Source organism: Myotis daubentonii, chromosome 14 (assembly GCF_963259705.1).
Source record: "Myotis daubentonii chromosome 14, mMyoDau2.1, whole genome shotgun sequence".
NCBI classification, from domain to species: Eukaryota; Metazoa; Chordata; class Mammalia; order Chiroptera; family Vespertilionidae; genus Myotis; species Myotis daubentonii.
Window position 1 is genome coordinate 34408479 of NC_081853.1, and position 16263 is coordinate 34424741.

Below are 16263 nucleotides of genomic sequence, written 5' to 3' on the forward strand. Positions count from 1 at the left end.
TCAATATTGAGGAAGAAATAGCTATAGATAATATGTAAATAGTGGGTGAGATGAGGTATGACTGATGATTCTATCCTCAACATAGAATGCTTATTAGCCCATGGTTTTCTGTTGAATCCTAGAGGTGCTCATAATATGTAGGTGTGTGTCTTCTTTTTAAAGAAATCAGGAAAGAATGAAAAAGTAAACAAAAGGAAAACTAAAAATGCATTCTGCATTGTTTTAAGGCAAAATATTAGGTCTTTGTCTCAAAAGACTTGAAGGACACAGACAGTGATGAATTGCATCCATAACAGTGGCCAAGGGGGCACTTTCCTGTTAGTTGTCTTATTGAGCTTTGAATTTATGACAGTGGTATTGTTGAAATTATTTCTTTTCTGGTTTTCTGGAATTTATTTAAATTTTTGAAGTCAGAAAACATCTTATTCGGCTACTTAAAAGATTTTACTTTCTAAATGAAAGATAACCTAAAAATCTTGTCTACAAGTCTGGACTAATTAAAACAATCCATATCTTTTCAAGTCTAATCTTACTACTTTAATAGCAATTTCTGGTATAATCTTAACACTGTAAAGGCATCAATGTCCTTTAAATTATCATTGCCCTTTGGCCTCAAAATATAAAAATAGGTGCGTACCTTGATAATGTCATCCCTGGTAGAAAGAAGAAAGAAGTGGGGAGATTGATAGATAGCACTTTCACACATTTACTGAGATTCAAATAGTTTTTGAATCTTTCATTAAGATATCAAAATATGTACTGAAATATTATTGCCCATCAAAGTCTTAAGGTGATTAAAAAGCCAGGTGACTGGTGTGACTTTCTGGTTAGAGCACCGGCCCACGCATTGAAAGGTCACAAGTTGACTCTGGTCTAGGGCATGTACCTGGGTTGCAGGTTTGATCCCCAGTCCCCCGATCTGGGCGTGTGCGGAAGACAACCAATTGATGGTGTGTGTAGTGTCTCTCTTCCTCCCTCTAAAAATCAATGGAAAAAATATCCTCGTGTGAGGATTAACAAACAAACAAAAAAGCCAGGTGGGATTTTAAAAGAGTAGATTCTTTAGGCTCAGTGCCCAGTCCACACTGTGGGAAGACTTCCCCTCTGGTTTACTCTTCTTCTGGCTGGTGAAGGGGAAAGCCAGGTATGTGCTGCTTCGAGATATAATTCCTGTCCAGCCCTGGACATTGCAGTTCTATTTCATTTTATAGTAAGTTACTTTGTTTACTACTTATTCAAAGCAGTAAATTTTTAAGCACATTAGTGAAATAATTTTCAAAATGAGTGATTAAATCATAGAGGGCAGTAATCTCAAAAAAAAATCATCCCTCTTAAATCAATTAAAGTGATTGACTGTTTCAAGATAAAGGCTAGAACCATGGCCATTGTTCTCAGTGGTTAGAGCTCTGGCCTATACACCAAAGGGTCTTGGGTTCGATTCCCAGTCAAGGCCACATACCTGGGTTGCAGATTCGATCCCCAGACCTGGTCAGGGCTCATGTGGGAGGCAACCAATCGATGTGTCTCTCTCACATAGATGTTTCTCTTTCTCCCCCCCACCCCTTCCACTCTTTCTAAAAACCACTGGAAAAAATATCCTTGGGTAAGGATTAAAAATTATTATTTTTTTTTTTAGATAAAGGCTAGAGTTTGGAGAGTGGTGTTTTAGGGTTATATTTTGTTGTTTGTTGCTTTAAAAAAATGTATAGTAGGCATCTATAATTCCCTCACTTTTAACTCTACAAAGCAGCTTTTTTTTTTTACTCAAAGTCATTAAAATTAAGGCCTAATGCTGGAAATCTAGAAAGGGGCTAAAGGCATGGGCTCTGCTTCTCTACAGAGACAGCTTGTCTCTGGGCAGCTGTGGCCTAGACAGCTTTCTTAACCTCTGTTGTCTTTTTTTAAAATTTCTTTTTTGAATTCTTTATTGTTTAAAGTATTACATATGTCTCCTTTTTTCCCCATTGACCTCTCCCCGGCCATTCCTACCTCCCCAGCACATGCCCTCACTCCTCTACTGTCTGTGTCCATGGGTTATGCTTATATGCACGCATACATGTCCTTTGGTTGATCTCTTGCCCCCCTCCCTCCCCTGCCTTCTCTCTGAGGTTGGACAGTATGTTCAGTGTTACCTTGTCTCTGGATCTATTTCTGTTCATCAGTTTATGTTGTTCATTATATTCCACAAATGAGATCATGTGATATTTATCTTTCTTTTTTTTATTATTTAAATATGTTTTATTGATTTTTTACAGAGAGGAAGGGAGAGATATAGAGAGTTAGAAACATCGATCAGCCGCCTCCCACACACCCCCTACTGGGGATGTGCCTGCAACCAAGGTACATGCCCTTGACCGGAATTGAACCTGGGACCTTTCAGTCCGCAGCCCAATGCTCTATCCACTGAGCCAGACCTGTTAGGGCTATATTTATCTTTCTCTGACTGGCTTATTTCACTTAGCATAATGCTCTCCAGGTCCATCCATGCTGTTGCAAATGGTAAGAATTCCTTCTTTTTTACAGCAGTGTAGCATTCCATTGTGTAGATGGAATTTTTTAATCCATTCACCTGCTGATGGGCACTTAGGCTGTTTCCAAATCTTAGCTATTATAAATTGTGCTGTTATGAACATAAGGGTGCATATATCCTTTCTGATTGGTGTTTCTGATTTCTTGGGATGTATTCCTAGAAGTGGGATCACTGGGTCAAATGGGAGTTCCATTTTCAGTTTTTTGAGGAAACTGCATACTGTTTTCCACAGTGGCTACACCAGTCTGCATTCCCACCAACAGTACATGAGGGTTCCTTTTTCTCCACATCCTTGCCAGCACTTGTCATTTGTTGATGATAGACATTCTGACAGGTGTGAGATGGTACCCCAATTGTCGTTTTGATTTTCATCTCTCTGATGATCAGTGACTTGGAGCATGTTTTCATATTATGTCTCTTGGCCTTCTGTATATCTTGTTTCGAAAAGTGTCTATGTTGTCTCATCTTTAACCTGTTTCATAGCCATGTTGTAAAGACTAACTGAGATAATAAACAGAAAGCTGTTAACTCAAGGCCTGGCACATAATAAATGCTTAAGAGAATTGTTGGCTCCTGCCACTATTATTGATATTACTAGTTTTTCATTTGTTTGAGATTTTAAATGAAAAAATAAGTATTTTCAATAGGAAATTTTTTAAATGATTAAATAACATTGAGTCATTAGGAATTAAATCGTGGTATTTTAAGGTTACGCACCGCTTGCTCCATCTAGAATTTATAGAATAATGATGATGCCCTTGAAATAGCTTCATGCCTCTCTGATTTGCTAGACAGTTTTATATTTTTGCTCTAATCTATTTCTCAACAGTTAGTATGACCTGGGTTGAAAGTATGACCAGATGCTTTCATTTACCAGGGATTTGACCTTAGGCAAGTAACTTAATTTCTCTGGATGTAGATTTTATTATCTTGAACATAAGGCTATGAGACTAAGCGGTTTCTAAGGTTCCTTTCAGTTCTAAAAATCTGCTTCTGAAAAATAATCCCTCAGTTTTCCAAGAGGCCTAATTCATTCTTATCTATATTAATGAAAAAAATAATACATAACCACAGATTCACAGCACATGGCAATATGGTTTTCTGGCCTACTGAAGAAAAGATATGTCTGAAGGCCTTCAGAAGACTGTTTAAGTCCTGTCATAACATTGCAGAATTGGTTATTTGAGTTTTCTCTTTTAAAAAGAGCTTGCTGAACTCAGGACAACAAATGAGCTCTGGATTTATTTAGGACAGCCAGGAAATGCTCCCTTTCATATGAGGACTCAAAGGAGTCACTGCACATTTGGCTCTTTGTACTACTGAATGAGCTAGATTTCATGTCAAAAAGCTATAAACCATGAAACAGTGCACTTTTAGCAGTTCCTTGTTGATAAAAATGTTCCCAGCTTTTGCTGGCAGTGTTACGGTTTTTAGGCAGAAACAGAATACCTGCATTTCAGATCTTGCTGTCACAAACTCATCTAAAGAGTAACAGCTATACAGATAGTTCATGCCAGCTTTTAACTATGTGTGGTGGACACAAAGCAATTGGAAAAGTCTGCCGTGACTTACTCATGGGCTCAGGACCTATACATCACTGATCAAATAGGCTTAGACAGCAACACTGGAGTAGAAGTCGACTCCCATAGTTTACAGGGATTCCGTGGCGATGCTTTACCCATTAATAGTGTGGAGATGAAAGTAGATGGGTAACATCTGGGTGAGTTGTTCAAATGCGGAGGCACTATAATTACAGATTAAAATGTGTATGTCATATTAGTTCATCATAAATTAAAAGCCAATCCTGATGGGTATAGTGAATTAGCTAATAGGGACTTTTATATACATGTAATTTATTTGACTAAAAATTGTCCTTTTGTGTTAACAGGAATTTTTATCTTGGGTGGTTTGAACAATGTGTTAGGTTATAGGCTACAAGATATTCTTTAGGTTGTTGGTTTGGACATTATGCTTGTACATTCAATACTACTTTTACACAATTAAAGATTTCATCTTACTCCAATCAGTGGTTCAGTTTTATAAAGAAGCCCAGTCTTGATTTTGACTAAGAACTGACATGAGTCGCTATTTTCCTGTGTTCAAATGTAATGTTTAACCAAAGAAGCTGGTACTAACCTTCTCACCCCCATCTCCATTTTTATTTATTATATACTAGAGGCCTGGTGCACGAAATCGTGCACGGGTGGGGTCCACTGGCGGTTGGCCGGCCTGCCCTGCCCCCTGGTTGAACTCCCGGTCGAGGGGACAATTTGCATATTAGCCTTTTATTATATAGGATAACAATTAAACCTGATCTTGGGGCATCCTTAGAGAAGTCAAGAGTCTCTCTTTCATTAAGTACTCAGTTATGGGTTTTCTGATAAATTATGTACAAGTCAACATTTTTACAGCATAAATCAGCTGAAGAGAAAAAGTGCAAGCTTAAATTGGAAATGGTTCAGATTGAAAAACATTTGCAGTGTGGACTTTGGTTTTTTTAAATGAAGAGATGAAGTACTTTACAGCTAATACAGCACGAGAAACACTTTGTTCTTTTTCATGGTAACATTGGAAAGATAGATATTGCAGCAGGAAGGGTGTTTGAGGTAGAGGGAACAGAATGAGCAAAGACATATAAGAGAGTGGCATATTTAGGGATTCACAGAGGAATCTGCTGTGACTAGATCTGTAATGGGCAGTGTTTGAAAAGGTAGGCTGGACCCAGTTATAAAAGACCTTATATGCCCCAACCTAAAGAAATTGCTAGGAAACATTTATGGTTGTTTAGTGTTATTCTATGTGTTTTTTTAGAGCAGGGAGCAGCTTGGAATTTCACTCTGGTAGTCAGGAGGAGGATATCTTGAAAAGAGGGTGATGTTCATTTCTGTTTCTGAAACATTGTAATTGAATGGCTGAGCTACTTCTGTTTAGCTACAGTCCAAACATCTATAGAATGGGCTGGTAGCAGAATTCTTGCCATAGGGCAAGGTTTGTGGAATTCCAGTTTATTAGTAATAGCTTCAGGGGTCAGCAGATTTTTTCTCAAGGGGCCAGATAGTAAATGTAGGCTTGCGAACATTATGGTCTCTGTTGCAGCTTCTCAGCTCTGTCGTTATAGCTCAGTGATGGTGAACCTATGACACGCGAACTCATTTAAGTCTTTGTTTTACTATGGTTACAAATATCAAAAAATTTCTATATGTGACACAAAGTTAGGGTTTTTCAAAATGCTGACACACCAAGCTCAAAAGGTTCGCCATCACTGTTCTTATCATAGGCAATAAGTAGAAAAATATACGTGGCTGTGTTATAATAAAACTTTCATTTACAAAAACAAGTTGCCAACCCCTGGTTATAACCATAGTGAGAAGAGGGTCAGAGGCAAGACTCTAAGATCTTCTTTTTATGTGCCTGTAAGGAGAAAGGCGTGTCTCAAAGAGCATTAGGGAAGCAGGAGAATAGGGAGGAAATGATGATTGGAGTGGTGGTGGGAGAGGGTGGTAAGGAGTGATAGAAGACAGTTCTTCTATTTTAAAAGAGGCCATAGAAATGTGAATACTGACTAGATATTTGATATTAAGGAATGGCTAATTTTTTTACATTGTGATGATGATAATGTGGTTTGTTCTTTAAAAGGATCCTTATCTTTTAGAGATCCATATTTGAAATATTTATGGGTGGAATGATATATCTGGAATTTATTTTAAAACTAGAGGCCAAGCCCTAACTGGTTTGGCTCAGTGGATAGAGCATCAGCCTGTGGACTGAAAGGTCCCAGGTTCGATTCCAGTCAAGGGCATGTACCTTGGTTGCGGGCACATCCCCAGTAGGAGGTGTGCAGGAGGCAATGATCGATGTTTCTCTCTCATCAATGTTTCTAACTCTCTATCCTTCTCCCTTTCTCTCTGTAAAAAAATCAATAAAGTATATTAAAAAAACAAAACTAGAGGCCCAGTGCATGAAATTTGTGCATGGGTAGGGTCCCTAGGCCTGGCTGGTGATCAGGGCTGATCAGGTTCCCTGCCTCCTCCTTCCCTCGCTCCCTCAGGGCCTCGCTGCCGCCCTCCATGTTCTGTGCCGCCCCCTGGTGGTCAGCACATGTCATAGTGAGTGAGCGAACTCCCAAGGGGACAATTTGCATATTAGCCTTTTATTATATAAAGGATAATCCATTGGAATTGTAGAGGAGGGAAATAGTTGAGACAAAATAGTCCTTGAGTTAAAAATTCTTTGTACTAGTCTTTCTGCTTTTGAATACGTTTTAAAACTTCCATAATAAAAAGTTATTTTAATAAAAGGCTTTGTGTTTAAGGATTAAGGGATTAACCTCAGAGTGAGTTCCAGAGAACACTTGGAGAGAAAAAGATTGCAGGTGATGGATGAGAGGGAGAAGCAGTGTGCTTCCTAAGAAAGAGGAGAAAGGAATGCAGTGGAGAGAGAAGATAGAAGAAGCCAGGGGCAGGGAAAGACTCAGTGATGAGAATTTTGGAGGAAGTTCTCAGAGGACTCAGAATGGATGGACTTGGGAGCACTCCTCATCTCATAGTCATTTTGTTTTATCTCTATATATAACTGTATCCTGAACCATGAAATCGAAGTCATTTTCCCACAAACAGGGGAAATACTGGTGGGTTTTTATTAAAACCTCTGTCTATGGTAGACATTTAGGCATTTGCCACAATATGGCATGGGAATGAAATTCACCTGGTAGTAATTTCTAGCGATTTATAGAATGCAGTTAGAAACATTAAATTATGCATTCTCTTCTGCAAGATTCTTAGTCATACCTTTAAGTTCCTTTTCTCCTTTTCTTAACACCATCTACTTACTAGTAAACTTTTATGAAAGGTATGCCCATTATACAACATTTGTAAACTGAAGGGCAAAATAAAAAACTAATCATCTTTTTTCCTAAGGCACAGCTATTGCCAGTAACAACAGAATTACTGACTTCTCTAGGTTGGGCACTAGGACGTATGCTAAGGAAATAGGCCAAGAACAGAGCAATCAAGTCTAAATTTAAATTGTTTCTGAGTTTTTTTGTGATTTCTTGGTTTAACAAGTATAAATGCTCTAAATAAAATTTTTTGTTTTTCTATTTTTCATGTTTCACTAAATTTGGAACTCTTAACGTGTTCTTTTTTATTTGAATTTTCCTTGATTTTTCTGCTGTCATTAAAGATTGCGTAAGAAAAGGTGTGGGAGTGAAGCATGTGTGTGCTTTGTGTTGTGTATCATTTGTGGTAAAATGGTTTATTTTATTTGACCTGTGAAAACCTTATATTTGAAATGTGTGTGGGTATGCTAAGTATAGATAAGTTCATTTCGTTTGTTTTGTTCTCAAGTTGGGTGACAACTGAGAGAAACAAAAGAATAGGTACCTGTACCACCCATGGATCAACAGGTGCACTCTATTCTCCATCATCTGAATTAAGCCAATAATTTGTCATGTCATTGTGTTTTGTCCTTTTGTTTAAAAGTTATTTATTGAAGAGGTTCCCATTGTACACAGTATAACAACATGGTGTACTCTAGAGCTAGATTAAAAACAATCTGTAATTAGCTGACAGATAATTAGCACTTTCAGGATACCATTTTCATCTTATTTACTCTCAAATTGAGCTGAATATCTTATGTAATTTACCTAGCATGTGTGTTATTGGGCAGGGTCATGCTCTCTTTTTAACTAAGAGATGAATCAGTTTGAGAACTCAGAAGGCACCAGCAAACTTTCTACCAAGAATGGTTAGTGTTAGAATGTGGTATTTTTAAAACATGTTCATTTTAGATTTTGTGTTGCCACTCCACTCCCGTTTTTTCTTTGCCAAACAATAGGATAGATTCAAATGACTCTTTAGGTATTTTTTATTTTTCAATATGTTCTAAAATCTAGTGTTAAATGGAAATACTTGTTAAGTTGCTAAGGCAGAATTTCAGTAAAATAATTCATTATCATAGCTTTTCTTCTTAAATGTTAATCTTGTAATTTTTAAATCTATATGAAACTTCCATTTTAGCTTTTGTATCAGGAATAAGAATTATTTTGAGTTTTTGAGGCAGAAAAGAATTATGTATACACAAGTGATGTGTCCAGTTGATTATGAAGAAAGTGGTGTAAGCTGCAGTTAAATTATTCATATACAAATAACTTTGGACCTGATAATGTTCAGCTGTTAAGTTCTGTACATAGTTCTTATGTTAAATTCTTGATTTATCTATAACAAACTATTGTACGGGCTTACTTCAATTCATTGCTCTCTGATAATTCTTTGTTAAATACACAGCAAAGTGCTTGTGGATATAAGGTGGTTTTCATAACCTTTTGCTTTTTTGTAAATGGCCTGAACTATTCACTGTCTATTTAATAACAGCTAGCTTTGTTAGGGTTAGGATACACGACTTTAAAATATATTGACATATTATCTAATGAAAGCTGGAAAAGATGTTCATCTTAACAGTCTATAAAAATATGTCCACTACAGCTTACAATTTATTCAGGCCCTTTTATTTTACGATTTGTACTGATAGAAACGGACATCATAACGCTTTGAATCATAGTGTTGTTCACTTTCCACCTGCATGGCAGAATGTTTCTCTAGTTATGGACTTTGAAAGTAGAATGGTTTTGTTTAAAAAAGTGAAATATTACACTTTAAGAAATTGTAACTGATTTTGTCATTAGCTTCCTATTTAAACCTTGAAACCAATATCCCTCTGGTATCTTCTAATAGTAAAACATTCAGCTTTTAGGGTATTATTATTTAATGTTCTGTTGTATTAGTTTCCTTTTGCTGCATAACACATTGCCCTAAATCATAACAGTTTAAAACAACAAATATTTATACTTCACAGCTTGTGGTCAGGAATCCAGTAAACTTAGCCGAATTCCTCCGGCTGAGGGGTCTCCCAGGCTGCAGTCATCTCAGTGTTCGACTTGGGGAGACTTGCCGCCAAGCCTTCGGGCCACTATTGTGGGCTGGACATCCTTGCCTCTGACTCTGTAGAATAGCTTACAGCGTGGCAGTGTGCTTCCTTCAGAGCCTATCAAGCAAGAGATAACCTAATGTCAGAGGTGGCATCTCATCGATTTTGCCATCGTTTATTCCTTAGAAGTGAGTTGCTAGGTCCACCCAGACTCAAGAAGAGGTGAGAACTTGAGGGTTTGGGTACCAGGAAGTGTGTGGATCTTAATGGTCTGCCATATCTCTTGTGAGTACTTTGGAACTTCTAGAAATATGCCACTCTTACTATGTTGTTTCATAGGCTTATGATGATTAAACTCCCCGTTCAGATTGAACTCCCTTTGCTTAGCTTGCTCTTGTCTCACAATCTTGAATTAATCATGTTATATAAAATTTCAGGAAGGGATTCAAACCAGGTCAGACATTAAAGAATTTTCATTTGCGGTTTTGCTTGTATAGCCTTTTCTAGTTATTTAGATAAGAAGTTTTGTTAAAACTCTAAGGAACTATCAAGAAATTGTACAGTTGGGTGTAGTATGCTCTGTTCATTGTGCAAATTCTGATGTTTATTTTGCTCAGCATTGGTAAAGGTTTTCAAGGCGTCATGAAACGATGGGGATTTAAAGGCCAGCCTGCTACTCATGGTCAAACGAAAACTCACAGGAGACCTGGAGCTATTTCAACTGGTGTAAGTATAACTTAGTGGTATTCTTTTTAATGTTACGATAGTGCATATAATGCTTTAGTCTGACCTTGGGAATCAAGCCACATAATGTTAATCTTACTCAAGGTGGGTCCTGGTCTTACTTACTTTCCAGAGGCCGACTTGAATTATTTAGTTGTTGCCTACAGTCAGTATTCTAAATATTTTCCTGCCTACTTTCTCATTCCCATCTCTGACTCCCCTCCTACACTCTGAAGTCAGTTGCAAGAAATTAGGGATTAGAATGCCTTTTCATCTGGTTCCTTCAGAGACTTATTTTTCCTTAAATGGCAGTTTAAGGATTGTCAAGGATAATATAATGGTGTAAGAGAAGAAATGGTGAAGGACTTTGTATTGCTAATTCAGTTCTACTCTCCCAGAGATACAGCATAAAGTGCTGGGGGGGAATGAGGGGCATAATTTATTGGAGCGTCATAATAATGCAAGTTTAATCTCTAAAGCTTGATATATATGTATGTCAGTATTAAATGGAAGTATCTCTACTTCTTTCATAAGAGGAACACAGATTAAAACCACTCTTGAGTTACTAAATTCTTATGTGGCTTTGATTTTTGCCAATGTGTTAGTAAGAATATAGGGCAGTGATGGCGAACCTGTGACACGCGAACTCATTTTTTTGGTTGATTTTTCTTTGTTAAATGGCATTTAAATATATAAAATAAATATCAAAAATATAAGCCTGTGTTTTACTATGGTTGCAAATATCAAAAAATTTCTATATGTGACACAGAGTTAAGTTAGGGTTTTTCAAAATGCTGGCACGCCGAGCTCATAAGGTTCGCCATTGCTGATATAGGGGAACAGGTTCTTATGCATTGCTGGTGGGGATACAAACTAGTGCATCTTTTGTTGGGGATAAAATATAGTATAATATGACAATATCGAATAGAACTACACAGCAATGCTACTTCTAGGTAGTATTTACCCTAAAGATACTCATTTTTATAAAATTAGTTATTGCAACATTATAACTACAAGCATAAATGTCCATACCTGGGAGTTGGGATGAATAAAGTATGGTACATCTGCTCAATAGAATACTATGCAGCTGAAAAAAAGAATGAGGTGAATTCCAGGATATAAGGAAATGCGTGTTACCTGGTTATTTTTGCAAAAAGGAAGGACCTAAAAGATAACCCAGAAACTGAGATTGGTTACCTACAAGAGATGGGTGGGAACAGTATGGAAGGGCTCAAAAGTGGTAAGAGAGAGACTTCCACGGATATACTTTTTTGTTAAATTTTTATAGTTGAAACCATGTTAATGTTTTATGTATTCAAAATAAAATACAAAGAAAGGGGGATCCATAATGGAATATAATTAGAAGATGAGCCTAACTGTTTGAAATGAGTAACAACCTCACCAAACAGGTGGGGAGAGTAACTCAAATAACTTTTGAACACAGTATTTGGCTATATGTCCTGAGTCTAAATTAAAAAGGTACTGTGCATAGGTTTTGAATTCTAATTATGTTTATTTGCAATGGTATTAGGTAGCTATTCTGAAATAATTTTCTGTGAATTGTAAGGTTGAGTAGATAGGTAAATATATTGGTAATGGAAGCCACGTTTCTCACTGTTAGAAAAGGGTATTAAGTTATGGAAAGGAAGGAAATTAAAATAACTCTATAGTGTTGAATTCCAGCTGTAGGTATCAGTATACACTGAGTAGCCAGATTATTATGACCACCCCATCAGTACAATGAAGTGAATTAGTTATGCAAATAATAAAACCTTGAGAGTATTTGCTTAGGAAGTTTTCAATATTCAGTATTTTTGGAAGTGTCAATGAAGTACTGATGGGGTGGTCATAATAATCTGGCCAGTGTATATTTACTATATGTTTATGTAAACAAAGGAATGGGTATAAATATACGTACATTTTAGCTACTGAAAGGGCCTAAAAGCAAAGATATTCCATAGCAATGAACACAACTAGAGCCTAGATCTTGGTTTCTAAACACCAGCTTGTTCAAGAAATCAAGGAAGTGCTTTTAAAATGGTACTTGAAAGGACCCAGGATCCAGCTACAATTAGCTCCCACTTGCAAAAAAATGGGACAGTTTGATTTGAAAACTTAAAAAAAATGAAAAACTTAAGATCAATGAGTTCACACTGATACAAATAGATTAATAAATGGGAGAAAAGGGACTACTCTTCCTTACACTATAATCTCAGCTAATAAGTGTGGATGGGATGTTAGAGTTAGAATTTTACTTTGATGGCCATTAGAGGAATTAGCAATGGAGGCTAAAACAAGTGGTGAAAGCTTGATGGACCTTAGATGCTGACATAATCCCACAACAAGTTGCCTATTAATTACAAAGGGGAAAATAATATCCGTAGAGTGAATTAACTGAGTGAACACATTCTTAACTAACTGATCAATGTTATAATCACCAGTAATTGAACAAACCAACACAATATGCCTCCTGAACGGATTCCAGGAAAAGAACACATCATCACTTCTGTGGTGATTCCCATTGAAAATGCATCACCCGAATCTAATCGCAGGGAAACATTAGACAAACCCCGAGTGATATTCCACAAAGTGATTGGCTTGTAGCCTTCAAAAATGTCAAGGTCATGAAAGACAAGGAAAGGCTGAGGAGCTGCTCCAGATTTAAGGAGACTAAAGAAACATAACTGTGTAATTCTGAAGTGGATCTGGACTTGGGGGGAAATAGCGGTAAAGAACATTATTGGGGCAGTTGACAAAATTAGGTCATGTATTAAATTTTGAGTTTCATAATTGTATTGTGGTTATGTAACAGAATTAGGAAGTAGACACTGAAATACTTACAGGCAAAGGAGCATCATGTCTGCCACCAAATTACATATGATATAGGAGATGTGCATACATATAGAGTGGGTGGTAAAGCAGGTGGGCAACCTGTAAACAGTTGGTAAATTTGGGTAGAGTATGAGAGCTCTTTGTGTTATAAGTATGAAATTATGTAGTTATAAATTATATAAAATAGTTATGAAAATGAGGTTTATCATCAACATAAATTTAAGACCTTAAAAATCTATAAAAAAAAAATAGAAGTCGCTCTTGCAACTCGGCCGCCAACATGCCATCCAGACTGAGGAAGACCCGCAAACTTCGGGGCCACGTGAGCCACGGCCACGGCCGCATCGGCAAGCACAGGAAGCACCCGGGGGGCCGCGGGAATGCTGGCGGCCTGCATCATCACAGGATCAACTTCGACAAATATCACCCAGGTTACTTTGGGAAAGTTGGTATGAGGCATTACCACTTGAAGAGGAACCAGAGCTTCTGCCCAACTGTCAACCTTGATAAACTGTGGACCCCGGTCAGTGAGCAGACACGGGTGAATGCTGCCAAAAGCAAGACTGGAGTGTCTCCCATCATTGATGTGGTGCGATCGGGCTCCTACAAAGCTCTGGGGAAGGGAAAGCTCCCAAAGCAGCCTGTCATTGTGAAGGCCAAGCTCTTCAGCAGAAGAGCCGAGAAGATTAAGGGTGTTGGTGGGGCCTGTATCCTGGTAGCCTGAAGCTACATGGAGGGGAGTTCACTAAAATGTCCAAGTACTTTTGAAAAAAAAAAAAAAATAGAAGTCTTCATGATCTTGCGTTTGGCAAAGCCTTATATCTGACACCAAAAGTACAAGTAACCGAAGATATAAATTAGATTTCATCGAAAGTTCAAACTTTGGGCTGCATAGAGCTCCATCAAGAAAACGAAAAGACAACTCACAGAATGGAAGGAAGTATTTGCAAATCATATCTGCTACGACTTGTATCCAGAATATATAAAGAACTCTTACAACTCAATAGTAAAAAAAATAACCCAATTAAATGTAGGCAAAGGACTTGGATAGACATTCTCCCAAAGGAGCTATACAAATGGTCAGTAAGCACATGAAGAGATGCTTAACATCCTAGGCTATTAAATTAATGTAAATAAATCCAAACCACAGTGAGATATTACTTAACACTCACTGGAATTACTATAATTCAAAAGGCAGATAATAACAAATGTTGGCAAGGGTGTGGATAAATTGGGACCCTTATACATTGTTAATAGGAATGTAAAAATGTTGCGGCAGTTGCTAAAAATGTTAAGTGTAAAATAAGACCCCACAATTCCACTCTTTGGTATATATACCTCAAAAGAAATGAAAAAATGCACACAAAAACCTGTGCATGAATAGTCATAGCAACATTATGCATAATAGCCAAAAAATAGGAACAACCCAGAGGGTCATCAATTGGTGAATGATTAAAAAGTGGTTATTCACACAATATTATTTAGCAATAAAATGGAAAGAAGTTTTGATATATGCTATAACACGGCGGAGCCTTAAAAACGTTATGCTAAGTGAAAGAAGCCAAGCACAGTAGACTGTAAATTGCATGATTCCATTTATGTGAAACGTCCATCCTAGGCAAATCTGCAGAGATGAAAGTAGATTAGAGGTTTGTACAGGGCTGAGGGAGTGACCACTAATGGGTATGAAGTTTTAGTTTGGGATTTATGAAAATGTCCTAAGATTGGTTGTAGCAATACACAACTCTGAATGTACTAAAAATATTAAACTGCCCTTTAAAAGGGTGAAATGTGTGGTATGAGTTATAATAAAGCTCTTTTAAAAATTAGGCATGTAGAAGACTATTCTTATAGCTCAACTTAATTATTTGTCATGAACTATGCTGTTCTGTGTTTGTAAATACTTTCATTAGGGATTAGCTAGCGACTGCCTTTATAATCTTAAGAGTTAGGGTATACTTCTAAGCAGAGTAAATTTAATTGGGGAGGGCAGATCTTTTTTTAGTAATGTAATGTTAAGCAAGGTGCTTATCACTGAGTGTATTTATAGAATAAATATGGAATAAATAAGAGTGATACTTAGTCTATAATATTCAGAATTGTCTTTTAATCTGTGTTATCTCTTAATGAATTACTTCCCCTGGACTTCTGTTATGAGAGTAGTGATGCAAAAGTTTTTCTATTTCAAGAATTCATGTGTCCTGAGAACCTTTCCCATTTTAGATGGAATTCAGATTTGCTTCTTTAGATGTAAAATTATTATCAGACCAAAATAGAGATTGTGGGAAGCTGTTTGATTTATGTGAATCGGAGATAACCAGGGCTGGACAAGCAAACTCAGTATTCCGATAACGAACTGTCCTTTAATCATTCTGGTGAAGGAAGGTAACATGAAAAGCAAGGGAGGGGGAGTAGGACCATTCCAGCAGCAGTGGTGCGGATGGAGTGCATTACATGGGCTAATCCAGATTCTTGAAAGCAGGCCGGCACTTACTTGTTCCTTTGGTGGTGTGACGTGTTTGTATGTTCAAAACGGGTGAATACTGCCAAAAGCAAGACTGGAGTTGCTCCCATCATTGATGTGGTGCGATCGGGCTACTACAAAGAATGGGGGAGGGGATTAAACATTTTAATAATTCCTATCTTAGTTTACATTTTGTTTTAATCAGAACTGTTTTAAATTGAGAATATTTAGAAGTGCTAATTTTGGTTCTCTCATTTAGGATGTCGCCAGAGTCTGGCCTGGAACTAAAATGCCTGGGAAAATGGGAAACAGAGATAGGACAGAATTTGGACTGAAAGTGAGTTTCTGAAGTGGCTCTTTTTAGGAATGGTTAAATTAATGCCCTAATGCAAAGGCACCAGAGTATGGACTTAATGTGTGTCTGTTTAATTGTTGTTTGTTCAGTTTAATGTTTAAACAGTATGATTGTTCTAATAGGTTTTACAGTTATGGAGGGGTGGAGGATACGTGAACTGTGTGTGTTATAAATTCTCAAAGTATGATTTCATTTATGGCTTTAGGTGTGGAGAATAAATACAAAGCACAATATAATCTATGTAAATGGCTCTGTACCTGGACATAAAAATTGCTTAGTAAAGGTATGTATAGCTGTCTTTATTTTCCATTGTTCATTTATATGAATATGAAAAACAGCCCCTAATTTTCAAGCTACATGAGTTCTCTGTTAAATTTTTTTGTTTTGTTTTGTTTTTAGTAGCAACTAAATGCAAAAATTGCAGAGAACAACCTA

The 16263-nt window shown here is 37.1% G+C and overlaps 2 protein-coding genes across 2 annotated transcripts in view; both read left to right on the plus strand.

Annotated features, from left to right (window-relative positions):
• Nucleotides 1-16263, plus strand: part of MRPL3 (mitochondrial ribosomal protein L3) — a 45942-nt gene that overhangs the window by 25498 nt on the left and 4181 nt on the right. Inside the window, exons 7-9 of the mRNA XM_059663966.1 lie at nt 10072-10180; nt 15733-15810; nt 16034-16111. Coding sequence (XP_059519949.1) covers nt 10072-10180; nt 15733-15810; nt 16034-16111 — 265 coding nt within the window. The remainder of the gene's footprint in view (nt 1-10071; nt 10181-15732; nt 15811-16033; nt 16112-16263) is intronic.
• On the plus strand, nt 13271-13772 carry LOC132215568 (large ribosomal subunit protein uL15-like). Its single transcript, XM_059663967.1, has one exon. It carries the CDS (start codon nt 13290-13292, stop codon nt 13731-13733), a length of 444 nt encoding a protein of 147 aa, XP_059519950.1. The 5' UTR covers nt 13271-13289; the 3' UTR covers nt 13734-13772.